Source organism: Poromitra crassiceps (genome assembly GCF_964638095.1).
Source record: "Poromitra crassiceps genome assembly, chromosome: 11".
Taxonomy (NCBI): Eukaryota; Metazoa; Chordata; class Actinopteri; order Beryciformes; family Melamphaidae; genus Poromitra; species Poromitra crassiceps.
The window spans coordinates 40,568,394-40,595,777 of NC_139643.1; the positions used below are offsets into that span (position 1 = coordinate 40,568,394).

At 43.4% G+C, this 27,384-nt stretch overlaps 1 protein-coding gene across 1 annotated transcript in view; it reads right to left on the minus strand.

Moving 5' to 3' along the window:
* Positions 1–2,883: 2,883 nt before the first annotated feature.
* ptp4a2b (protein tyrosine phosphatase 4A2b) overlaps positions 2,884–27,384 on the minus strand; it is a 44,021-nt gene continuing 19,520 nt past the window's right edge. Inside the window, exons 2-7 of the mRNA XM_083646109.1 lie at positions 17,092–17,390; positions 16,638–16,746; positions 16,413–16,505; positions 9,740–9,870; positions 5,001–5,075; positions 2,884–4,220 (exon numbers count right to left, since the gene is read on the minus strand). Of these exons, the coding sequence (XP_083502235.1) occupies positions 4,109–4,220; positions 5,001–5,075; positions 9,740–9,870; positions 16,413–16,505; positions 16,638–16,746; positions 17,092–17,096 (525 nt within the window). The 5' untranslated portion in view covers positions 17,097–17,390 and the 3' untranslated portion in view covers positions 2,884–4,108. The remainder of the gene's footprint in view (positions 4,221–5,000; positions 5,076–9,739; positions 9,871–16,412; positions 16,506–16,637; positions 16,747–17,091; positions 17,391–27,384) is intronic.

The following is a 27,384-nucleotide window of genomic DNA, read 5'->3' on the forward strand; positions in this document are numbered from 1 at the left end:
ATGAAAATGGACACCCAGACAAAAGACTGAAAAGCTCTGAGAAAACCTGCCCTAACAAGTGTGTGGCACAGACCACTCACAGTTTGATTCCTGCCCAGCAGTATTGAGCTTGTGAGTTTGAGCCTCCGTCAGTTTTGAGGTCATGGATTCGAGACACACTCATTTTTAAATGGCGACAGCCAGATGAAAGACTGAAAAGCTCTGAGAAAACCTCTCTTACAAGGTGTGACCCAGTGGCTGAGAGACGGATTGCTGCCCAGCAGTACTGAGCTTTCGGGTTTGAACATTTCTGAAGCCAGAGCCTGATGCAGGGACTGAACAAACAACCTTCTGCACCACATCCATATGTTGATCTGTGTGAGCTATTGTCAGATAACTGGAAGCAGACTGGGAGATGAGATTGGGTGGGGCTCATTTTCAATGGAGAATTTCTACTCCAATTATATTTCTAGCAGCGCATTTTTGTAGCTTATTGCTTTCATTTATTTTTGTATTGTACCTCAGCCTACTTATGGATGACAAGATTCTAGACAAATAATCATATCTTTTTATTTTTAGGCTGAACGGTGACACGATACTGTATAGGCTTATGTCTGTATTTTCTACAAGTGGGCTAAATGTTCAGTTGTAAGTCAAAGCCACATGTGAGGGCTGAGCGAAATGGAAAATTTGCTTTTTCATCATCAATTTAGACATCAGAAATGTGTCATATGATATTAAAATATCTTCATATCATCACAACATGATTCCACTTAAAGATTATAAACCATAATACTGAATGATTGCCCAGCCCCGGGTAGGTAAGGCAAGTAAAACAACGGTTAGGTTTAGGCAACAAAGTAACTTGGTTGGGGTTATGTTTTGGGTCGGGATCCACCCTTTCTCCTCAGTGCATCCTTGACCTACTTAAACCTCAGACTGTTATGTCAAGACCACTGGGGGTCACAGCAAGGCGACCTCCACACGGTCCTTCGGCATATTACCTTTTGCATAGGCAATAATGACACAGAGGGGACGTGACAAATACTAGGTGTATTCTGACTCCACGGGAGTGAATACCGGGTTGAGGATACAGCTAGATGTTTATTATGTAACTAATAAATGGTTTTAAAAAAAACGTTTTTTTTTTTTTTGGTGTGATGCTTTTAAATGTAGTGTTTTTGTTTGTGTGTCTTCTTATTGGACCTTATGTGTCTGTCAATAAGGAGTTGATGATGATGTTAACATGTATGATTCTGATGCCATGATAAAACACTTGCTTGTATTATCAATTTATTTTGTCTAAATTCAGAATTGTATTATTTTGAAAAAGGAATGGTCAGTCACAATAGTCTGGAAACAAATATTTTCCCATACACTCTTCTCCTTTTTCCATACGTTTCCAGACCTGGAAAATACTCAAATCAAATTCCATACTTTTCATACTTGCGTAGGAGGAACCCTGTATAATCAAACATCTAAAATCAAAAATCTTATCAGATGGCCGATGGGGTTGGGGAGTATCAGTTTAGTAGGCCTACTTCATGTAAAAATATATAAAAAAAAAGGATGGGGGTTGGTTTGAGAACCAGTGACTTACATGGTGCATGTTATTGTATTGGTGTCGGCATAGTTCAGTACAAAAATCCATTCCAGACATGTCCCAACTTGCCTCTGTCTTTTATACAACACAGCGTTGGTGATTACAGGACTGAAGCAGCAGGTGGGGCACTTTCAATTGTCTGAATGATTGGTTTAGAGTCGTGAGGTCAGTCGGTCTATTATGGTTGTTGTGAGTGTTGTGAGTCATTGTGCAGTGAGTCGCGTGGTGTCCTGTCGTCCACGTGCTGCTGAGTCACTTGTCTGCCGGGGAAGGGAAGGGGCATGTAGGGCACCGCTTTGACAGACACCGCTAACGAGCAGTGTCTGGAAAGAGACATGAAGGTGACAGCATGGCGGCTCAATCTGGAAACAGGATAGAATCATCTTGTTTTCTGTTCAGCTCTATTACAGTGAATGGATTCATCCATTTGACCCTGACCCTCAGACTTTACTGTATAAGAGGACCCACATAAGCATGTGTGCATGATGGCATACACCAGAGGGCGCCTGGGAGCCTAGACCAGTGATTCTCAACCTTTTTGACCTGTGTGACCCGTGTAAATAAAAGTCTAGCTGGGCCCCCTCACATGGCATACCAGTTAAGTTACTGATGATCTTGATTCATCAGTTGATAGTTTTGTCCATAAAATGTCAGAAAATAGTGAAATATCTATATAAATAATATATAAAGTTCCCCACAGTCCAGGGTTACATCTTCAAAAGTCATGTTGGGCAAAGAAGCAAAGCAATAAGTCATCACATTTGAGGTGAAAACAGCTTGTTTTTTGTTTATTTTTTGCTTAAGAAAATGACAAACGATTATTCAATTATCAAAATAGTTATTGATTAATCTGATCGACTAATCGAATAACCATGCAGCTCTAGAAAGGGGGCTTATTTAGTTTTATTTGAATAACTTTAAGAGGCTTGAGGTAAAAAACAAAGAAAAAAAAAAATCCACCAGAAAAAAAATAGAAGCAAAAAAAAAAATCTTATCCTATCCTACCTTCTCTTGATCCCTTTTGGGGGTCCCAACCACCAGGTTGGGAACCACCAGACAGTTGCATGATAGCTGTCCATTCAGCAATTTATAATTTTGTCTAAACTGTGTGTCAAATTTAAATACCCCTCTCCATAAGACACACATCCCACCCACAGCTATTACCTATCTGTCACAAGCCACAAAACAAAGGTCAAGCACCAACATTACAATTACAAAAATAAGACAATTACTATGTCCAAAAAATGGGTGTGTGAGTTGGTGCATTGGGGCGGAGGGAGAGAAAAAAAAGACATCACAAATGCTTTTTATTTCAATTTATTTATCTTTAAAGAACCAATATGAATTGGGGATGTTTTCAAAATGGGTACAATGATAAAAAACTGACCATTTTCTTTCTTTTCCACCTCTTTTCCTTCAGAGTAAGAGTAAGGTTAACAGTTGGATCTTAGGCTCTGTGTATGCGTGTTTTAATGTGCATATTTAGGGAAGTCCTATTGTAAACCCATTAAGAGGAAAGAGCAGCCTTGGTGAATGGGAGACATGGGGGGGGGGGGGGGGCAGTACAAGTACCTGTTGTAAGGATTGCCAAGTGTCTTCCTGTAGTCAACTGCCTGGGTGAGTGTAAGAAAGAGAAGGTGTGTGCGTGTGTAGGACGGTCAGCAGGGTTTGTGGGCTTTACTGAGGTGGACTGATTATTGCACTCCCGTGAGATAAAAAAAAAACTAAAAGAAAAAAACGTGAAAAACATGGCTCTAGAAAAAGAAAATATTGGATAAACAAAGTGTCCTTACCCCTGCCAAACTCTTAACTGCCACATCATCATATCTAAGTGAATAAATATTGCGGACATATTCAAAACTAAATAAAACCCCTCAACTGAAAGTGACTCTAAGCAAGTGAAGGGGGAGGAGAAAACATTACTGCATTTTCAGTTGAACCTTTTTGGAGCTTTTGTGCAAAAGAAAATCCCCATTACCAAAATGGATTGTCATATAATAATAATAATGTGTGCTGAAGGTTTAAAAATTGTTTTTAAAAAGGTAAATTATCCTGGGCCAATCATATCATAATTCATGGAAATAAAAATCAATAATTTCATTTAACATTAAGATTTTTTTTTCATCACCATTGAACAACTTACGTGTGTTTGTGTGTGTGTAAAAATAAAAAAAATCTAATACACAAAATGGTGAGAGAAAAAAAAGAAGTTATCCCATGATTACATCTGAAACAAAAAACAGGATGGACTCAAGTGGAAAAATTCTGGCCCGTGGTTGAACACTAGTAACTGGGAGGCGGGCCTATCTGTGTGCTTTGACCTTCTCATTCATTGGTTCGGCTGGTGGATCCCTAGATCTGGATTCATTCATTCGATCACACGCTTGCTCTCTGTGATCAATTAACCATGACTCAGTGTTAACAAATCTTCACAATAATTACTGATAGCTTTCTCTTCATTTTTATCTCCCCTTGTTGGAATAGTTTCCCCACTAGTTGCGCATAGAAAAGACGCACTGACACAGCCTACTGCACACAACAGTTGTGGCCGTTGGCATCCTTGAACTTCAGACGCATCTTGGGTCTGTATTTCTCGAGGTAAAGAAGCTGTTTGGAGTTGAAGGCTCCACGTCTCTTCCTGAGAAGGGACAGAAGAAGGGGGAGGGGGTAAAACAATGACTGGTGAGTCCCACAAATCCACCACAGAGAGCAAAGACGCCTTATGTAGCCCCACCCACTTTATCTGTTGTGTCACGACTTCCTGTTCAAAACTCCGGCTGTTTTACCTGCTCAAACTAGTCTCGACTCACCTGGTCAAACCTAGTTGGACTCGCATATGAGTCAGACTAGGTTTATGAGTCACAGGAAGTGTAAACACAACCAGAACTTCCGATTGTGTTTACACTTCCTTCCTGTTAGTCTCTCAAGCCAGACTGTCTCTTCTATATAAGGTGAATAGCTAATGCACCAAGCTCAATCTTGTATTGATAAACGGGGACAATCGGAGTACTGGCAGGGTACAGCTTACTTGCTGGTAATACAAGACTGTTATTATCAACTTTGCAATCCCTGCTATTTTACAGTCAGTAGATATTGAAGACAGTCGAATAATGTGAAAGTCGACAACACTGAAATCACAACACAAGTAACAAAAAAAAACAAATAAATGTTAAGATTTGGTTGATCAACCACCTCACGTTGCATTGTTTGGAACCTGGGAACTTGGTAACCTGTGAGCTATCGTGTGTTTTTTCCCCTTGGCTTTCATCTTTTTCCAATTAGCAATGTTTCTTCCATCCACAGAATAGCACACACATTGCGCTCCATGGCAACAGCACCACTTGGGATCTCGCTGTAAGACTCCCCCCCTCCCTCCTTCATCAAGGCAATATATGTAAAGAACAGGGAGGGTACTTACTGCCTTATGAACTGCACTGCATCCTCATACTTCATCCCAGTCTCAATGAGGGCTAAGGCCACCAAGACCGGAGCTCTGAGAGGCAGAGAGAGAGATCCAGAGGGTGACGGCAAGAGAGAGAGACAGAATGAGAGCAGGAGAGAGGGAGGAAGAATAGCAGAGTTAAATGCCAAGGGTTCACATGGTGCCATGGTTATGGGACGGGGAGGGGAGGGGAGGGGAGGGGGTGGAGGAGGTAAACCTGGGAAACCGGCCTGGGAAATCAACAGGGGTGCACGGGTTCGCCGTTACCCTGCTGGGGCACCGTGCTCACACCCTGGGCCTCACCACACACACACACACACACAAATGCATGACTGCGATAAGTTACAGTAAGACAACTTTCTCACCAGACCAGATAAAGATAGCGGGAGGGGGGGGGAAAGAGAATCTAGACTGCATGGCAGGTCAAATCTCAATGCTGACAGAGCATTTGCTTGAGTGGGTGTTTCTCTCACGGCAAATTTACGAGGGACAGAGTGAGGAAGGAGGGATAGAGAGAAGACGAGAATAAAACGGAGAGAGCGAGATAGTGCGAAGAAAGGAGGGGTGGTGAGAAGAAGACTGTGAAAGAAATGACAAACAGCAAAACAACAACAAGTAGCTGCTGCAGCCTCCCACGCTGGGAGCCTGGAGAGAACGCTGCTGGCTGCTGTGGCGCACGGTGGAAAGCCCAGATGACTGCAGTAAACACAGGAGGAGATGAATGCAGAAAATGCCAGTTTGACCGATACTGGGAACTGCACAGCGTCTGGAATGCCACAGCAATGCAAAACGCTGCAAGCCTCAGAGAACTCGTTGCCTTAGTGTGCATCACTGTGGTCAGGGGAGACATTTTCACGCTAGCTTGCCTGCGTCATCATGCGCCTCTGCTTTCTTTGCACACATGGGACCAAGTCACTTTGGTCCAAGTCTCACGTAAGTCCCAAGTCATTTGGTCCAAGTCTGAAGTCCTAAGTCACTGTGGTCCAAGTCTCAAGTCCTAAGTCACTTTGGTCCAAGTCTCAAGTAAGTCCCAAGTCATCTGGTCCAAGTCCTTGTGTTGTTTTTCAACAGAACTCATTTTTAATTTGCTCTTATATTGGTCTGCGAGTACGAGTGTGCATAGAAGTACCGCGCAACTTCCTCATGACCAAGATACAGAGCACGCACTGCACTGCTACTGATGACCAAGATACAGAGCACGCACTGCACTGCTACTGATGACCAAGATACAGAGCACGCACTGCACTGCTACTGTTATTGCTTTTTCAAGTGAGCAGAAACAATGACCACAGACTGTTGTGTCACTCATGACTAAACCAGTTGATTGTCTACTTACAGAGCCATGCACACGACATAGGGAGACGAGAGGACAACACTCAAGACATTGAATACAGTGCCAAAGTATCTTCCGGGTTCTCCATATGACCTAACTTCATCCGCCATTCTTTTTTTCATTTTTTTTTCATACGTTTTGAAAAAATCCTTACGAAAAGAGTTTTAATTGGTCAAAACAAGCGATTCAGCTATATTCTAAATCAGGAGAGACCATAGAACATTTTTGGACTGCTTTTTATTTTATTTTTTCTGGTCCGAGTGAAATGTACTGTGGTCTAGAGCTGCCGCGGTTACGCAATCACGTTACGCACACCGTAGAGTCAAGCTGATTAGCGCTTCACCGCACGCCAACGAGCAGACAATTACTAAGAATTGCAACAGCGCGCTAAGTGCTAAGCAATGCGCACAGTAGCCCATTAGCGGCAACAAAGAAGCGTAAATGGCTCTCCAGCTCTCAAACATCTGATTGGATGAAATCCTCTTAGGTCGTATGCAGAACCCGGAAGAGGGCGTGACTTTGGCACTCTATTATTCTCTTGTCTGTAATAAAGATGACGCACTCATGACAGGGACAGCCCAAGGTACAATGTAGCTCGTCAAAACTCAGCCAAGACAGCTTGAGCTGGGCGACCGATACTAAAGGAGCCAGGGGAGGGAGAGAGAGAGAGAGAGAAGGAGCCAGGGGAGGGAGAGAGAGAGAGAGAGAGAAGGAGCCAGGGGAGGGAGAGAGATAGAGAGAAGAGAGAGATAGAGAGAAGAAAGAGAGAGAGAGAGAGAGAGAAGGAGCCAGGGGAGGGAGAGAGATAGAGAGAAGAGAGAGAGAGAGATAGAGAGAAGAGAGAGAGAGAGAGAGAGAGAAGAGAGAGAGATAGAGAGAAGAGAGAGAGAGAGATAGAGAGAAGAGAGAGAGAGAGAGAGATAGAGAGAAGAGAGAGAGAGATAGAGAGAAGAGAGAGAGATAGAGAGAAGAGAGAGAGAGAGAGAGAAGAGAGAGAGAGAGAGAGAGAGAGAGAGAAAGGAGGGATTAAAAGATACTTAGACACCCGGAACGTTTAATGGATCAATGTCTTATGCAGCCCCAACAAGAAAAGGCAAAGGAGTGTGTCAAGCCTGCTGACTATTAAAGCCCCATGAAGTCATGTCTTTACCTTAATATAACAGCGGTTTAATCATTCTGATGCTACAGTGACTTATTTTCTCTGCCCCCCCCCCCTGATTTTTTAATCCCATTTTTATCCCGCGTTAGTGCTAATTCTAATTTATTGATCCTGGTTGCTGCTCCATCCTCTGCCAATCTGGGGAGAGCCGAAACTGGCTCCATGCTTCCTCCGAGACATGGGCAGTTATAGCCAGCCGCTTCTTTTCACCTGACAGGGGAAGCTTCACCGGTAGGACATAGCACGTGGGAGGATCACGCTATTCCAACCAGTTCCCCTCCCTCCGAACAGGCGTCCCTAACAACCAGAGGAGGCACCACATCAGCGACCAGGATATTGCATGTTTTGGTGAAGGGGTTCCGAAACCCCCAGGGGGCATGGGGAGAACATGCAAACTCCACACAGAAAGGCCCTTTTGACGACCCCACCCGGGCGGCGGGCACTCGAGGACCTGCGGATGGGCACGCATTCCTTCAGCGCTCACAGCGTCCCGGGTGGGAATCGAACCCAGGACCTTCTAGCTGTGAGGCGACAGCGCTTACCACTGCACCACCATGCCCCGTGATACAGTGACTTCTAATAGGGACAATGGCGGCTCTGTCATTCTCACACTGAAAGCCTGTTCCTGCAAATTAAAAGTTTTCCGGTAACAAGCTAACGGGATGCTATTATTGTGAAGTACGTTTAGGAATGAAACGTGTTTCGCTTGCTAGCTTGATTAGCAGCGCGATTAGCTACTTCTCTCGCAGAATCAAGTCGAGACAACATTTGGGGATATTTGGAGCTATTCTTTTGAGCGAACCAGTTATAAACACTGCAGAAAGGTTAGCAAGTAGAGTACAAGTAGAAAGTAGAAACCAGAAAATAAGGCTGATATCCGAACGTACAAACAGGGAAGTCTAGCATTTAGTAGTTTTAACGCCAGACCCATGAGAGTTCTTACGCTGATACACTACATTACTGCATGCTGCAGAGATCTCTCTGGGTCTGGGACACTTTCCCTCAGAGGGCTGGTTATGGGAGGGAACCGTTCACTTGGCCAGTGATATGCCAGTGATGGATTCAGTCCTCTCATCGGTGCTACGACCGGTCACTCATTCAATTTCAACCCGCCTTCAAAAACCAGCAGTGGCTGTGATGTGTCACAGACTCATGTAGTATGCGGAGCGCAGCGATTCAACGTAATATTTGAGTCTGGGGAGAGACTAAGCATTTAGTGGGGGCGCAGTTTCACTACACACACTACACCAACTAGATAACACTAACAGAGAGCCAAAACAACAACACTACACTAACTAGTTAACACTAATAGAGAGCCAAAACAACAACACTAGACTATGGAAATTTGAGTAACACGCTTTAGGAAACTACCCCTCTGGTTGCCAACAGAATTAAACAAGATTTAGAATTCCACTCTACTTCCTTCCTAGTGTAAATGATGTAATCTAGAACCAGGTCTTAATGAATGTTCTGATTACTCCACAGTATGCATAGTTAATGAGGTGTCCCATATACTGTCGGACAATAGCCAGCCAGCTACTCGCCAAACTAGCCAAAATCTCTGTGCCTCCATTGTCCCATGACATGGCACGGCACGCAGTGGATGGTAAAGTTAGGTTTGCACTCAATCCTACATGCTTTTTTTCTACCATCAAAAATGTAATCTAATCAAGTGTCGCAGCCTTCCAGGTAGTTTCCCACATTGAGTATGGCAGAAATCAAATATGGCCACCATGTGAATAAAGTGATTTTAAGGCTAGCTCCTGAACAGAGATGAGATACTGAGCTTGCCACATTAAATGTCTCAAATATTCAAATATATAGCGATGGGCAGTCTTTCATTATTATGAAATAATATTGAGGCACTAAAGGCTGTAGGTATACCTGAAGGTATGGGAGCTAAGTGATTCTACACAAAGAAGCTTAAGTTGATGGTCTCATTAGCTTCCAGTGTTATCCAGCTAACAAGCTTAGTGACAGGAGTAATGTATAAGACAGAGAAGGCAACACTTAACCAACTTAACCAGCTAGTAAAACCATTTAGACAGAGCTAGCAGCTAGTCACTCACCAGCAAAACCCCGCCACACAGTGCACCTTAACCAGCTAGCAAAACCGTTTATACAGCGCTAACAGCTACTCACTCACCGGCCAAGCCCCGCCACACAGTGCACCTTAACCAGCTAGCAAAACCGTTTATACAGCGCTAACAGCTACTCACTCACCGGCCAAGCCCCGCCACACAGTGCACTGCGATGCAGCAGCCGGGCTCCTCGCGGAACTTGGTCTTCAGCAGGTTGAGCCAGTCGTCCACGATCTGGGTGGGAGGAGGAGCGCCATCATCAAAGGGCCAGTCCTACAGGGAGGAGACAACAACCATGAGGTGTGCGCGCTTTTACTTCAGTCGACTTTTGCAGTCATTCATTTAGTTTGACAGTGATGTCATTTGTTCATGAACGACATCATCGGTCAACAACTCAACTCTCAATAACTAAATGAATGACTACAAAACTGTTTACAGTTTTCTTGATATCCTACTGATTTTGTTGCTGGTTCAAAATTCAAAATAAAAATAAAGTGCGCAACTTGTATTCTTAATGTGTCACTGAACACACGGCTGTGCAAAAAATCTTATGGTAATATATCAGGAAATCTTTCTGAAATATCGATACAGTATTGTGGAAAAAAATATTGCGATATATTGCCGTATCGATTTTATTGCCCTAGTAAATAGACACCCCAAAAGTGACATAAGTAAGACTCTGTGACTGTGTGTGTGTGCACGCGTTGGCAGGCAGCCAACTCTGTCTGAGCCTCTCATCCCCTACTGACCCGGTGTCTCTACCGCTCAGCCCAGATTCCATCTGCATTCTCTGTCTCTGCCTTTTCACGCCAATAATGCAAGTTGATCTTTCTCTCGTTTATTATCATGGGATTTAGGAGCACTTGATTTCCATAATAAACAAAGCCAAAAAGCAGTTAGGGGTTCAGATTAGTGCACCATCACATTTAACAAGGTGGGACACAGGCTGATGCAGGGATTTGAGTTAAAAGGCAGCCTCGGCAAATTAAGCATTTTAAGTCTGTTGTATTTGCAAGCGGTGTGCACTGCCCCAAAGGCAAGAACAGATATGCGACACAATCCCAACTACCCGAACTACAAAAGTTAAGGTCCTTACACATCAAGAGCGATGGGAATATACGGCACGAAATTGCGATGCGAGTTTTGACCCACCTGTCAATCACAGCCACAGATGTGTACAGGTCGGAAGCGAATTTCTGAAAAATCGACCGCGGTTCGAAAAAATAAATGCCGCAATAACGCTCAGCGAAACTTCGCCATTGGTATGCACGGTTGCATTGACTGATATAGGTTCGGAAAATATTATTGACGTGCGAATTAATCATCACATCACATCGCTCTTGATGTGTAACGACCCTAAGATGAAGTGAGTGAGTGAGAGTGAAAAAGGATTTGGGGAGAGAGGGAGGAAGATGGAGAGATCTAGAAAGTTAGCACGGTGAGTAGCGCAAGGTGGAGACCAATGAGGTCTATTTATCTATTTCTTACTTGACAGAGCAAGCACGTACACACACACACCCTGAAGACAAGTAGACATGAACTAACACACGCCCACAAAGCTACACAGTCCATGGTTATAACCGGTTTTAGTTTAGCATCAGTTGATTTTTCTTCCTTCTTTTTATGTAGAATATGACTACAGTTTAGTTACAGTACAGTTAGTGCTTGCAAGCTTTAGTTTGAGCTTCCATCTTTAAAGTGCTTGATTTAGTTTCAGTCAGATGTTTGGTGTGGTTAGTAACTCTGCTTACTCTTGCAGCTACTTTGGCAGGTAAGCAACCATCACTTACAGCTTCTATTCTAAGAACTAGCTCGGCAGGTAACATGCTTTGGCTGGGAGTGTTGGAATCCACATGACACTCCAAATCAATGGATGACAAGTTAAGTGATCTGTCCCACTTTCAGCTCAGGCTTTAGCATCTTGATTTAGCAACAGGGCTGGGGTATCTGATTTGAAAATTTGATTAATTTTTCCAGGACCATTCTGGGTTTACCATCAGATCTACAATTTGCAGGATCTGAAGTAATATGAGGTTATATTTGTGTAAAGATTAGTTCTGAGACATTGAGCATACATTTTGGGGCTGTATTTTATATTTGAAAGAGCCCTGAAATACAAACAAACAAAAGTAATGTTGACGATTAACGGTTAATGTAAGAACAAATGTAATTTTCATGTCATGTCATGTTGAATAGTTCTCCATTTACAAACCTTAGGCTGGCTTTACACAGTGAAACTTTGACACAACTTTAGTTGGTTGAAATTTAGGTGAAACTATGTTGCAAATGACTTGCATGGTGTAAAGCCCTCTGCAACGCAAGTGAAACGTGTCTGAAGCTCAGCTGCAACAGTTGCAAAACCCTCAACTGATAACGTGTCAGATGATGTCAAACAGCTGAGCCATGTCAACAGACGAACGTGAGGTAGGCAAACTAACGTTGACACGGTATCATTTCAACCGATTTCAATTTATTGATTTCAACTCAACAGCTTATCACCAAAATTAACAAAATAATAAAACAGAAGGTCTCTTGGACGCTTCAGAGGGAGAGTCATCCTCATAGACTTAATGCAATTGGTGTAATGCTAAAGTTCTTCATTTTGTCAATCAGCTGAGCCATGTCAACAAACAAACATGAGCTAGGCAAGGTTTGTTTAAATAGCAGTTAGCCAATGGCTACCCCTAGCTTAGTTAACATTAACATGCCGGTTGTTAGACAATTTGCTAGTGTTACATTACATCATTTGGCAGACGCTTTTATTTTTGTCAGCAATAGAGAAATCAACTATGCAACACAGTCTATGACAGTGACAGCTACAACTTCTGAAGGAATAGTGGTAAAGTTTTGTTTTGAGAGAGAGAGAGAGATGTTAGTTCAAGAAGGGCCCAGATAGAGCCTGAAAAGGTATGTCTTTAGTCTTTGCCGAAAGATCGGCAGTGATTCGGCCGTCCTGACCAAAGGTGGAAGCTCGTTCCTCCATTGAGGTGCCAGGGACGAGAAGAGTCGCGAACGGGATGAGCGACTTTTGAGCCCCCCGGAGGAGGGGCGAGGTGTCCTGCACTGGTGGAGGAGCGGAGGGAACGGTGAGAGATTTGGAGCCTGACCATAGATTGTAAGTACAGAGGGGCTGTCTGCTGTACTGCCCTGTAGGCCAGAACCAGTATCTTGAATTTAATGCGTGCCGTGATGGGAAGCCAGTGAAGGTCCCGGAAGATTTAAGATATGGAATAAGTTACAAAGATGCAGTTACAATGACACTTTCCCAGCAAAAAAGATACTAAATAAGATACAAAGATGCTGTTACAATGACACTTCCCACTTGATATAATCTACCGAGAAAAACAATATAACGGATTAAAAAATTACCAATCTAGCTTTAGTGAAATAAACTACTGTGCTGTGTGTTGCATGAAACTTGATTATTTTTGAATCGCTTCATGTAACTGTCAAGTTATATGGAAATAATTTTGCATGCAATTTGCAACCTGCAACTAGTTGCGTGAAAGTTTCACCGTGTAAAGCCAGCCTTAAGACCCTAATCCTTAAATTACAACATGAGTCATTGTAACCAAAATAATGTCAGCTGCCAAACAGTTTCACTTAAAGTATCATTTCATCATAACACACGTGCTTTTATTAATATGATAAAACAACTTACAATTTTTATAGCAATTTATTGGAACTTTAGTGACCAGCAGTATGTTTGCCTACCCAGTACCCACCTCAAAGTAAGATGACCTCGTTTTACTGTGCTTTTACTACTATGGCATAGTAAATCACTATTATCTTCTAAATCACTTCTTAAAGCACCACTTTCATAGACTTGCTTTCATGTATTGTTATCTATGCTTCAATACTGGTGTTTGTTTTTAAACCTTTCTTCTTTATCGCCTTAGTTTCTCTCCTTTTATGAGTGTACTGTTCATTGTGTTTATGCTCGTAAAGCACTTTGTTCATTTTGCCTGAATAAAGTGTATTATTATAAAGTATGTTATTTTCTGTTTCATCCTTTTCTACCGATGCTACTCTCCTACATTCATCCTCCTCACTCCTCTGTGCTGGTTTGTTCATCTGTCTCACTCCTGCAGTTTGTGGGTTTCTGCTGCTCTTACCCTGTGATAAAAAGAGACTACGGTAAATAAATATATAAGCTACACATTTGGCTTCAACTCATCTTTGGAGGTATATAAGCTCCAATAGGATAAAGAGGAAAACCCCATATTAGGAAAACAATGGCTCTGTCTCATGCTGGGTAACGTTATGATTTTACAGTACCATTTCCAGTGCCATTTTCTCTTCCTAACGATGCGACTCTTAATTGATTTCCTGATTGATTAATTGTCAGGGGTAAAAGTCTACATAAAGACTACATACAGCTTTAGTGGAGTTAACTTTGTTTACTAAAAGGTCAGTTACCTTTGTCTCAGAATTACTTTTCCAAACAGCTGAGGTACAATTTGGCATAATGCCTTACTTACAGAACACAATGGAAGAACAAGTGAAAGCTTTTTTTTTTTACGTCAATATTACTCAACAAAAACAAAACTACCTGAAAATAAATAACCTGCTGCACCAAGTGAAGAGGAGACTATTGCTATCAGTCTTAGTTGTAACTGATATTTCCAGTGCCTAAAAAGTCATTGCATATGCACAGCACCACAAGAATGTTCCATCTGGCATCTTGTAAAGTTGACTTTCCCATTTGTATTCACCACTTTATTGGACAATTCAAGTGCGCCCTCCCCACAATTACAGTATTTTTAACAGCAAATGAAGGCAACATTTACTTGCTACTGTTGTGATGTTTGACGCAATGCAGAACAAGTGCAGAAAATCCATGAGATAATTACTATTGGACTTTTGGAGTAATTTTAGTATATATACAGTACCGTATATCTTTTTTTCACAAGCATCCAGCTGTTCAACATTCTTAATGAACAATAAGAAGTATTGTTAGTGCGGTGGACAGTGGCTTATCAATTATTATGAACTAGGCACGATTTTAGGTGCGGGCGAGCCTAGGAATCACTGATGATGTCATAGACAGTTTCACATCATCAGTGATGTCACAATTACCCGAGTGTAACCAAAAACCACAATTGCTCGAGTGACATCACTGATGATGTCATAGACGATGATGTCACTGATGATGTCATAGACGACGATCACAATTGCTCAAGTGTAGGGATATCACTGGTGATGTCATAGACATTGTGACATCATCACTGATGTCACAGTGACATCATCAGTGATATCACAATTGTTTGAGTGTAACCAAAAATCTGACCACCAAAATGTGACCAAAATTGCAGAACCCATTTACTCAATGTACCTTACTTCCTATGTGTCCTACCCAAAAGAAACAGTACTACAACTTGAGGAAGTTTGCTTGGGTTTGAGACAGCGCCAATGACTATAAGCCCAGTGTAGGAATTTAGCCAGGGGCAAGGGCAAAAATGCCCCCAATAAATCTCAGAATGCCTCTAAAAACCATGATGGAGGGGCAAAATTGTCCCCATTATTTTGATAATTTTAATTTCATTTAATTAATTTAATTTCCATCTCTAACACACACACACTCAGCACCTGCAAGCTGGTTGCCAGAAGACAACGATGAAGAACACACACAAACAGTGCTGTTGTTCACACTACGCTTTAGCAACTTTATGCACTAAATAATTACTATTTTTTAAAGTGCCCCCAACATTTTGTAAATGCCCCCAGTTTTTAGACAGAATATTTTTTTTAAGTTGAGCTGAACCCAAAAATGACTTTTCTTTTAGTTCAAATACCTGGGTATGCAGTGCACCTATTTAATAATGTATGCAAAAAAATCACAAAAATCTAATTTCTTTAGTTTTTCACACTTTTTCACATCAAAAGTTCATTTTTCAAGATTTCATTGATAACAGTAATGTACAGTTTGCTGACGTCACCTAGTACTATCAAATTTCTACCCCATTTCAACTAATCATATCACGACATGCAGCTGTCAATCAAATCTTCATTTCAGGATAATTTTCTCTTCCAAATGAAGTAGAAAATGGCACCTAGTGCCTGTCATCTGGCAGAATTCCTATCCCATAAACTAACTACTAACTTGGCCAATTGTTAGAAACATGAACAAAAAACAAAAACTATAATCTCTAAGAATGCAAAGAAATGTAACTGGCTCGTTAAAACGGGCATTCCAGGGATATCGCATTTACAGAAATAGCGTAAAAGGCGAGGTGAGATTCGGAGATTCCAGGCGTGCGGGCAGCACCCATGCATCGGATTGTCCGCTCGCTCCGCACGAAGGAGCTGGCTGCCTGGTACTCCGCGGATCCCACTCGCGTAGCACGACAACACGCTGAATCCCACTCGATTTGGGGGTGGAACACGCCATGATTGACCAATGCCAAAGCCAGTCGACAGAATTGTCAAATAAAATCATCGACATGATACTATGACCCGCCTCTCAACTTGTCATCTCAGACAAATTATGTTTTCAGTCTGAAACGGACTGCGACGCACGTGACGAACGGGTTCAGCTCGACTTTAAATGCCCTACACTGTATAAGCCATCTGGTGTTAGGCTATGTAGCTAGACCTAGCTGACTAGATTAGAAAGCTAAAGATTTAGTGTAACCACGAGACAGTCTCAAATAGCACACGACAGACCAGTGTGTGATGATAACAGGCTCCTGTTAAACTTGTGACTTTGCTGGAAAGCATAAGCAAAGTGAAAGAATCCTTCATATAAAAAAAAGCCTGCCTCCAAGATATTTGTGTGTGTGTGTGTGTGTGTGTGTGTGTGTGTGCATTCTTACCAGCACTTGTATCCCCTCCTTCTCGACTGGAGCCTTATCATAGGTGGCATCACAAACTCTCACCAGTGTGTTCACCTCGAACTTTTTCAGCTCCTGGCAGACATCAAGAGAGAGGATTGTAGACACAGGATTTACACGCATGCATGCTCACACACACGCGCACACACACACACACACGCCCCCACACACACACACACACACACACACAGACAGACGGGTGCATACCTCAGTGAACTTGTTGAGCGTGGCATTGGTGGGGTTGTGGGTGATGAGGAACCTCATGCACTCGTAGGCAATCTCGACTGCAGCGGGGCGGTTCATGTTGGCGAGACGGCTTAAAAAACAATTACAATACAATACTCTTACAAAACAAAAAGCGAACTTTTGGCTCAGAAGTCAGCAAAGACTGCTAGGAGGCTTGTGTATTTAAAAAGGGACAGAATAAATAAAAATGACAACACGTGGAGAAGGACAGGTCACAGGACAACAAGTGCTCAACTACAGGATGATGTACAAATACTATAGAGGGGTAACAAAAATGATGAACTAGTCCACAGTACTCCGGGATGTAAAAAACTTAAAATTATACAAAACCAAAAATAAAAATAATTAATAAAAAAAAAAAAAAAAAAAAAAAAAAGGATGGAGAGACTATCCAGGAGTCATCCAATCAGTTTACCCCATTCAGGAGAGCTGTTTGTGAGTGGCTGTTCAAGGAGAAAGCGGAAAGCAAAGATTCCTTGCGTTGGCTGGGACACAGCAGGGCAGTTTGGCCAAGGACTACGCGAGATCCCGCGGGGCCTTTGGAGGAGTCAGGGGTTCCCAGTGTGCTGGCAGTCAGGGGGGTTTGCGGGTAGCGTAGTCCCTCGGGGGGCGGCCGATTCACTTCTCCACGGGGGCGAGGTGCTGAGCCTGGCAGAATTCTCCGCTCACATTCACATACGCCATATAGGTACGGCTCAAATAAACACAGAAACCCTGCCGAGAGAGGAGAGGAGGAGGAGTGAGGTTCACTGAAGTCACAAAGGGAGGACCTTCATCGTTCTAAAAATGATATTATCCGCCATTCACAAAGTGTAACACTCACTATTCCAGAATCACAGAACAACAACAAAAATGAAAACAAATGATGGTACTTAAAGGACAATGGCTAACCTATGTTTGTGGGTTGAAAAAAATGACTTTTACAGACTCTACCCTCTATACTTTATAAAGAGAAATGTGTTTTTCTTCCCCAAGTCATGTGTTCTGGTAGGTTACAGCGTACACCTCTCTTAACTGTAGGCTTTGGAATTGTACCTGCCTGGGATCTAGGCTCAAGAAAAGCAAAATATGCCACAAAAGAACATGTATCACTACTTAAGAGTAGGGTTGCACGGTATACCGGTATTAGTATGGTACCGCGGTTCGCTGCCGTTAAAAAGGATACTATACCACGTTAATTTAGTACCGATACTTAAAAAAATGTCATGGGTTGCGTCAGTGTGCGACCGTGGTGTTTGTTAGCGGAGGAGAGAGACACAGCGGCATTACAGTTGAGAGCCTGTCTCCCACCTCACGTGAAGGCAACACAGCCTTGCCTTGAACCAATGGTGACTCGTGAAAAGTGAAAAAAAGCTCGTCTCTGACTCTGTCTGCTTCATGTGGGGGCGTGTCGACTTTCCTCTCTTCCCTCTCTGCTCGCTCTCTGGCCACAGTCGTTCAGTCCTCACTACAGCACCCCGACACACAGGACAGACGCAGCGAAAATGGCAGCGGCTTCTTCTAGTCTTGCAAGCCGACCAACGCTTGTAGAAAAAGCAGATGCACGAAGCGAAATATGGAAATATTTTGCTTACGTTGCCGACAGCGAAGGCAAGCCCGTGGACACATCCAAACCAGTGTGTAAAAGGTGCTTCAACGTGACGCAAGCGAAAGGATCAAACACATCGAACCTGGCTAAACATCTTGCCGACAGGCACCCCGACCTGTTCAAAGAGTTTAAAGACCGACAGGTTAGCGAACGTGAACGATAAACATACATGCCCTCAAATAAGTCCAACGAGTATTGTGTGACAAGCGAACTTGTTTCACTGAAAAAGTTCGCTTGTCACAATAGCCTACTCGTTTACAGTGAAACACGAGGCAATGTGCTGGAGCACAGATCTCTGCCAAGGAGAAAGTCATGACATGTAACGTTTAGGGGAGGGGACATCAGATGACTGCATACCATGTACAATATTTAATAACACTATGGTCCTCAATGCCAGTGTTATTAAAGCTTTTACATGGTAAGCAGTCATCTGATCTCACCTATCCTAATATTTACAATAATCCCAATTATTAATGATATACGAATTCATTGTAAAAAACACCTAGCCTACACGTATGGGGGGGGGGGGGGGGCCTACATTTATGTGTGAAAATAATATATATTACTAGATTAACCATAAATCAGGCACTTCATGTTAATGAAGCTTAGGAGCTGCAAGTACAGAGTACTTTTTTTGGATAAAACAAATAGCTATAATAGTGTAGCAGCTGTGTGAAAATATATTTTATTTATATTATTTATAAGTTTAAACGGTTGACATTCCTTTAAAATATGTTTACAGGAGAGATTATGTTAATTTTACACTAGATAATAAAAGTTCTAGCATGTTCAGCGCCACACGTGGTGGCAGTACTACCAGCATGTAGTAAAATGACTACATGGCTGTGCATTACCTTGTTAAATCAATAAAATAAGTTTTAAGTTCCATGTTTTGTCCCCTCTATTTATTCCAATACTTTTCCTGATGTTTTAGTTTTTTGCCGTGGTATCGTTTCAGTATCGGTATCGAGATACTTAGGCAGGTATCGGTATCGAACTCATAATTTTGGTATCGTGACATCCCTACTTAAGAGTTTAAGATTAGCGTGTGAAACATTCCTTCCACTGTTGAAAGAAAGTCACAAAAGGAACTATCGTAACCGTTTCTACTTCCATGTCTGAGGAGCGAGTCTGTGCAGGGCACGGACTCCACTTCTGCGTTACATCACCCCGTCAATGTACCTCCTGTCACCAAAATGCAAACAAGTGAGAGAGAGACAACACACGGAGAGCGCACACACACACACACACACACACACACACACACACACACACACGCTTCAAAAGGCTGCCTGTAATGTCTGGTCTATAACTAGCCAGAGAGAGCAGTCAGTCATCCTGTGCCAGGACCTCCACAGTCTGAACCAAGCCGCCGCAAACCGGCTGGAACCGTCTTAAAGCAACACGGGAGAGGAGAGGAGAGGAGAATAAATGTGGATGACGAGAGCAGCAGGCTATCACTAGGCTGACGCACACAAGCTGGTAGGAGGGGAGGCGTTTAATCTTACTTGCTACTTGTGGACTTTTAGACTTGACACATTGTATATTTTTAGGCGTGTTTGTTTGGTGTCATTTTGACTATCTACAAACTCAGCACTTGTCCGATGTTCCTATTCACGTCTCGATGATCTCTTTTTCTGTTTGTGTTTTCAACTTGTCAAGTTAAACGCTCGTCTGCCACGAGGGATCGGTGCGTGTGATGATACATGTGGTGAATCAAAGTGACAGTGACTGTGAGGGGGGGAGGGAGGCAGAGAACAGGGGCTTGGACTTCAGCAGTGTGTGTCACACAGGCGGTAGTCACAAGGTGAGGATTAGAGGCTGGGCCCAGCTTCAAACAGCCGCTGCATATCCAGAGTCCCACGCTCCACACTTTCACCTCCGTGAGACTCTCTGACGTAACATCTCTCTCTCTCTCGCCTTGTCTATTCATCCCTCCATTTCACTCCGTCACAATTTCCCCAACAGTCGCCCTCGCTCCCCTCACAGTTCCTTTTCAAACATTTTCAGGTTACTCTTAACTAGAGCCTGACCGATACTGGATTTTTGAGGCCGATGGCGATACCGATATTGGGGAGTAAAAAAATTCCGATATCGATATATCGGCCGATATTCTTTTATTAAATATACACATTATATTACACAATGTTTTTGCAATGATCCTTCAAATATCAAACACTTGACAAAGATACAGTATGACTTGACATGACTTGAGATATGTAATGTCGGCAGGATATTTTACAGCTTATCAATAAACCTTATTGTCCAAAATGAAATCAACGCAATGAAACAGTAAACTTAACTGGGGATTTAATAATTATAAATAACTAGAAATACAAAAACTAAAATATAACTTGAATTAAGAAAAAAGATCAAATATACACAACATGTTGTCTGACTTAAAAAATACAAAATAAAAAAATATCGGCATATCAGCCAACATATCGGCCGATACCGATATATCGGTTATCGGCCAATAATATCGGCCGTGTCCATCTTGCCTCATAATTCTCATAAGTCTTGACCGCCCTATCAGCTTGATTTCTACAGGTACACAGCAAAGTGAGACAGAGGGGCATGTCACTTTTTCATAAGCCATTTGGCACTCTTCCATCCAACAGCAACTCTCTCTCCTCGTTGCCTATTGCACACACCCACTGCTCCACACTGTCGCTTATTCTCTTAGCAACTGCCAGCCAGAGTCCATGTCATCAAAGGCAGCATCAACCCACTCTCCTCTCCCTGCGTCTCCTCTTCGCTCGATCTGCGTCTACCTCCTTCACTTTGCTAGCCTGGTTTTTTTTCATACTTGGCTCCAGCCACGAGGCCACTGATCAAAGCAGCCTCGACTCTTTAGAGGGCCGTGATGCTCTGTGACGCCTTTGATGACCGCCTTGGAGCAGCGCTGGATACAATGTGGCCTCGGAGCTGCACTTTATACAATGTGGCCTCGTAGCAGCACTTTATACAATGTGGCCTCGTAGCAGCACTTTATACAATGTGGCCTCGGAGCTGCACTTTATACAATGTGGCCTCGGAGCAGCACTTTATACAATGTGGCCTCGGAGCTGCACTTTATACAATGTGGCCTCGGAGCAGCACTTTATACAATGTGGCCTCGGAGCAGCACTTTATACAATGTGGCCTCGGAGCAGCACTTTATACAATGTGGCCTCTGAGCAGCACTTTATACAATGTGGCCTCGGAGCTGCACTTTATACAATGTGGCCTCGTAGCAGCACTTTATACAATGTGGCCTCGTAGCAGCACTTTATACAATGTGGCCTCGGAGCTGCACTTTATACAATGTGGCCTCGGAGCTGCACTTTATACAATGTGGCCTCGGAGCAGCACTTTATACAATGTGGCCTCGGAGCAGCACTTTATACAATGTGGCCTCTGAGCAGCACTTTATACAATGTGGCCCCGGAGCTGCACTTTATACAATGTGGCCTCGGAGCTGCACTTTATACAATGTGGCCTCGGAGCTGCACTTTATACAATGTGGCCTCGGAGCTGCACTTTATACAATGTGGCCTCGGAGCTGCACTTTATAGCTGCACTTTATACAATGTGGCCTCGGAGCTGCACTTTATACAATGTGGCCTCGGAGCTGCACTTTATACAATGTGGCCTCGGAGCTGCACTTTATAGCTGCACTTTATACAATGTGGCCTCGGAGCTGCACTTTATACAATGTGGCCTCGGAGCTGCACTTTATACAATGTGGCAGCGCCGCACGGAGACGACTGAAGCTTGGACAAGACAGACGCAGCGGGGAGAGGGGGAAAAAACAAAACGGACTTCAGAGGTTTGTTTTCATCGGCTTCTAATCTGCCAGAAACTGAAAGGGTGGAGAGTGGAGCTTGTTAACAGGTGCGATTCACCTGTGGATCCTCACCGGGGGGGAAGGAGTGGAGACACAGACGTGGAGGAAACATCAGAGAACAAAAGAAGGAACAGACACGCCAAGGTCACCATAATGACAGCTTGTGTACTGCTGAGACATGAAAAGCAACTGCATTGTGGCTTGTTGCCCAGATGCAGAAACTGGCTTTTAATACAGTATAGCTTTCAAATGTAGGTCTACATGGGGTGGACAACAAAACATGGCACTAAGCTATATAGTTGATCTCAAATCAAAATCTCAAATCCAACGTAGTATGCTTTAGGGATCGGCATTTCAAATTCAATATTCACTGCGAACTTTTCAACCATTCTTCAAAATTTGAAGAAGGTAGCCTAGTTGTAATTGCACGAGCGTGTGTGGAGTGACTAGTAGCCTAATTGGTGACTGGTAATTGTCATTTGAAAGATTTTAAAGCAGCTACAAGGAACTTTCATTTTGTGTTGATTTTAGCGGCCCCTGTGGACAAAACATTGCATTTCCTGAACACAGGAGCAGGCAGGGCTTCTCCGAGTCACAGAGCCTCCCCAGCTGTTTTGTATTTACTGCATAAGGTTGACCTTATTGGTTGATTTGTCGGCCCGAACAAAACTTACAACCAGTTTGACACGGACGTGACACAGAAGTGTCGCTCTCATTTGCTGATGTAGGTCAGATGCCCTTACATGACTATGTTGATGTTTATTATTTAGTTTATCTTACTTTATTGTTTATTTTATTTTAACACAATCTTGTGGTTTTAATGTGAACATTGTTCACTGTTTTGTTGTGTGCAGTGTAATACTGCATTCTATTGTTTTGTATTTTCTCTATGTTGCAGGGACCCCAGGAAGAATAGTCTGAATAGTCAGACTAATGGGGATCCATAATGAACAATAAACAATAAACAACGTGAGGAATCCGTATTCAATTTAGACTTATCCAGTTAAAAGCTCCTTGTAGCCGTTTTAACAACAAAAAAAGCTTTTCCTTGAGTTTTCAATAGTACAGTTACATTAATCAATGTAATTATTTTGACTGTTCTTAGAATCGTTAGATAAGCTTTTGATGAAGCCTAAACTTGTCTAAATGTTGTCTTCAGGTGGTAAAATAGGTTGCTGGTGTTTTCATGCCTGATAGTGACAATCCTGCTGCAACGCTTGCAGATAGTTTTCTGTGTTCATAACCAAACCATGTCCACAAGATGGAGGATGGCCACTTCTTCTTTGTTTGCTTAGAGATTAGCAGGTGCACTTGTTTTACTTTCACTTTCCTCATGGTTTGTGTCTATGCTTAGGGCGTGAACAAACACATGTGGGTGCGACTCGCAGTGCGTCTTTTCACCAATTGTGTGACTGACATACTGCTTGACCTTATGCTACCAAGAAAGTAGGGGCATGTTTCTACAATGGTTATTGTTGTTGAACCTGCCCTCCTTCTCCACTGATCTGAGTGATGACAGGACTAATGAAAACAAAGAGACCTGCGCAGTGCGCACCAACAAGTGTGTGTGTGGCTTACCAGTCACTCAACTATTCCTGAAGTGCACAATACAAGCAGGTGGATTGAGGTAAGCTAGCTGAGGAATCTACTATAAAGTGTTGGAACCCAGCCCAGGCCGGGCCATAGCTCTGTGTGAGTAGGTCATCACAGGAGCTGGTACAGTGTGGTAACCTCAGCTCATAGCTCTGTGTGAGTAGGTCATCACAGGAGCTGGTACAGTGTGGTAACCTCAGCTCTGCCCACACGCAGCCTTGCCTCCCCAGCGCCGTCGGGAACTCATGCAAATCACTCTCAAATTTGCAAACTCGTTCTGCAGTTACACACTGAACAGATGGAGGTTCTGCAGTTACACACTGAACAGATGGAGGTTCTGCAGTTACACACTGTATAGATGGAGGTTCTGCAGTTACACACTGTACAGATGGAGGTTCTGCAGTTACACACTGTACAGATGGAGGTTCTGCAGTTACACACTGTACAGATGGAGGTTCTGCAGTTACACACTGTATAGATGGAGGTTCTGCAGTTACACACTGTACAGATGGAGGTTCTGCGGTTACACACTGTATAGATGGAGGTTCTGCAGTTACACACTGTACAGATGGAGGTTCTGCAGTTACACACTGTACAGATGGAGGTTCTGCAGTTACACACTGTACAGATGGAGGTTCTGCAGTTACACATTCAGTGTTTCCCACAGGATTTTGAGAATTTGTGGTGGGGGACCGCAGACCCCCTAGGGGGGTGCGGGGGCATGCCCCCCGCGAGATTTTTTTAAACATTTTAAAGTAAAATGCATGAATTTGGTGTACTTTGAGAAAGCTTAAGAGCAAAATTAAAAGGCTAGATCTATGAAGAACATGTCATCATTACTGTGCTGTGGGTTTACAATGACAAACTAAATTTCTCCCTATAGGTCAGGGATACTCAACTTGCTTTGCCACTTTCGTGAAATGATAGAAGGCGAGGGGCCAGTTAATAAACAAACAATATACATTTTTCTGTAGCGGATTGTAGGTTTTTGGGGTGTCAGCCGGAGTTTAGGCTGACAGTGTTGTGCACACCGGATAGTTAGTTAGGTTAAGTTAGTTGGGTTAAGTACATACATAAGTGCCTGGGTAGCGAGCAGATGGCGGTATTTGACAATTTAGCAGCTAAATCATAGATTATTGAAAGATATTCCATATTCCAGACTGAAATGCTATAACAGAAGTATTGGCCAGAATGACATGAACATTTATTGGACACTTATTCAGCGGATATCTTGCATGTTGCGTTCAGGTGCACTGTAAAAAATAAAAAAATAAAAATAAAAAAAAACTTTTTTGGTCAACATCTTATTGTGGTGGTCCAAATATTATTGTGGCGGCCCGCCACAAATTCCTTTATGTATGGGAAACACTGACACACTGTACAGATGGAGGTTCTGCAGTTACACACTGAACAGATGGAGGTTCTGCAGTTACACACTGAACAGATGGAGGTTCTGCAGTTACACACTGAACAGATGGAGGTTCTGCAGTTACACACTGTACAGATGGAGGTTCTGCAGTTACACACTGAACAGATGGAGGTTCTGCAGTTACACACTGTACAGATGGAGGTTCTGCAGTTACACACTGTACAGATGGAGGTTCTGCAGTTACACACTGTACAGATGGAGGTTCTGCAGTTACACACTGTACAGATGGAGGTTCTGCAGTTACACACTGTACAGATGGAGGTTCTGCAGTTACACACTGTACAGATGGAGGTTCTGCAGTTACACACTGTACAGATGGAGGAAGGACAGAGGTTTTTTTTGGGGTACAGGTACAAACCAAATCCGTTTGAAGAAGAAAGATCATGTCTAACCACACACAGGAAACAACCAGCAGTGTACTGTCACTGTACAAAGCTTGGAGGAAATGCAGACTGAGCTCAAGTTAGTATTCTTTCACTGCAGTCAAATGGAACGGGGCGGTGTAGGGAGGAAGGGGGTCTATTAAGTAGTGGCAGTGACTACGGAAATGTTGGGAGTCTAAATGCATTTGACCTAGACCTAATCTAATAAGGGTGTTGGCTAGATCTGCTGATAAGCCCGGGGAAAATGAATCGCAGTGCTCTCCGGCTTGCATGTATTCCAGTGTTTCTTGGACAAATTCTGTAGGGGTGCACTGGGGGCCCTGTTCCAATCAGTTCAACAACGGCACATATTATATGCACATCTGTTCTGCAATTTGCAATTGTTGCTTTCTGCGGGAGGGAAGGACTCAACCGTACAGCCATGCAATTAACTGTTCACTTCAATCCCTCTCGCTGTGGGGTCAATTATCCAGTTGTGGGAGAGCTACTTTGGCTAAATGAAAGTGGAGGAAACGCAGATGGACTTCTGAGAAACTACAGTTTTGGGCTGCACATCATAGCCTTGTGTGTGTGTGTGTGTGTGTGTGTGCGTGTGTATGAGTGTAGCCTATGTTCTAAACTGGGAGAAAGGTCAGGGAGTAAAGGCAGAGGCCTACGCATTGGCCCAGAGAGAGCTCCCTCGGTGCCCTGCTCCTCATCACAGCACTGCGATATTGGGGGGGAGGAGAGAGGGGAGAGGGTAAAGGGAGGGGGGGGGGGGGGGCGTGAGAGCTGATAGGGAGAATGACCCCAATCAGCTGTCCAATCAGCTGTCCCCTCCCAGAAGTCTCCCACACAGTGGCTAAAGACAGAGAGCACAGAGAGAGAGATAGAGGGGAAGTGTGAGAGAGTAGAGGCATGAGTGTACCAGCTGATAAAGGAGCACCGTATCAGAACAGAAAAGGACACACACATCTAAACAGGTGATGAAGGCGCAACAGAATGGCAAGAGCATGGCTACGATGCAAGGCAAGCGTATAGCAGGAACCAGAGCCGTATAATAGAAGAGTTGCGACATGATCTCCATTCACTCCAATGGACCAGTTTTTTTTTTACCTCACAAAAGTTCCCGGAAGTAAGGTTCTGGATTAAGCAGCGCTGTCGAGTTGCAGCTAATGGAGCCGTTTGTGATGTCAGATGTTTAAAGAATCAAATTGTATATTATCAGCTTTATTTTAGCATTCAAACGTAGCGCGAGCCCCCTTCCTGGCTATTCGTTGGCTGCTGAGTCACGCATTTTGGACCTCCGCTGGCGCCACTCTCTTAATAGATTGCTCTGGTAGGAACTGGGAAAGTTTATTTCAAAAATGATTAAGCGCTTTCCTACAGACACAATTGGCTGTCTCTGCGGGTGGGAAGCAAGGTGTGTCCTGGTCGCTGCACTGGCGCCTCCTCTGGTCGGTCGTGGCGCCTGTTCTGAGGAGCTTCCCCAGAACAACGCAATCTTCCCACGTGCTACGTCCTGCAGGTGAAACTGCACGCTGTCAGGTGAAAAGAAGCGGTTGGCAACTGCACATGTATCGGAGGAAGCAGGTGCTAGTCTATGGCTCTCCCTAGATCAGCAGAGGGGGTGGAGCAACGGCTGGGACAGCAGGGAGAATTGGACAAGTACAATTGGGAGGGGAGACGGAAGAAAAAAACTAAGAAAAAAAAGATTCAGCACTGTGTCCCAAAGTAACAAAACAGACATGCAGGATTTACGTTACAAAAAACCAAGGGGCCGCAGTGGAATTCGCAGGGCGTTGTCTGAGACGACGAATGGGAAAAACAAAGGAGTAGTCATAAAAGAATAAAAATAAAGGGTGGATATTATAATGCTCACATCACTGGCAAGTGCTTTCAAGTTC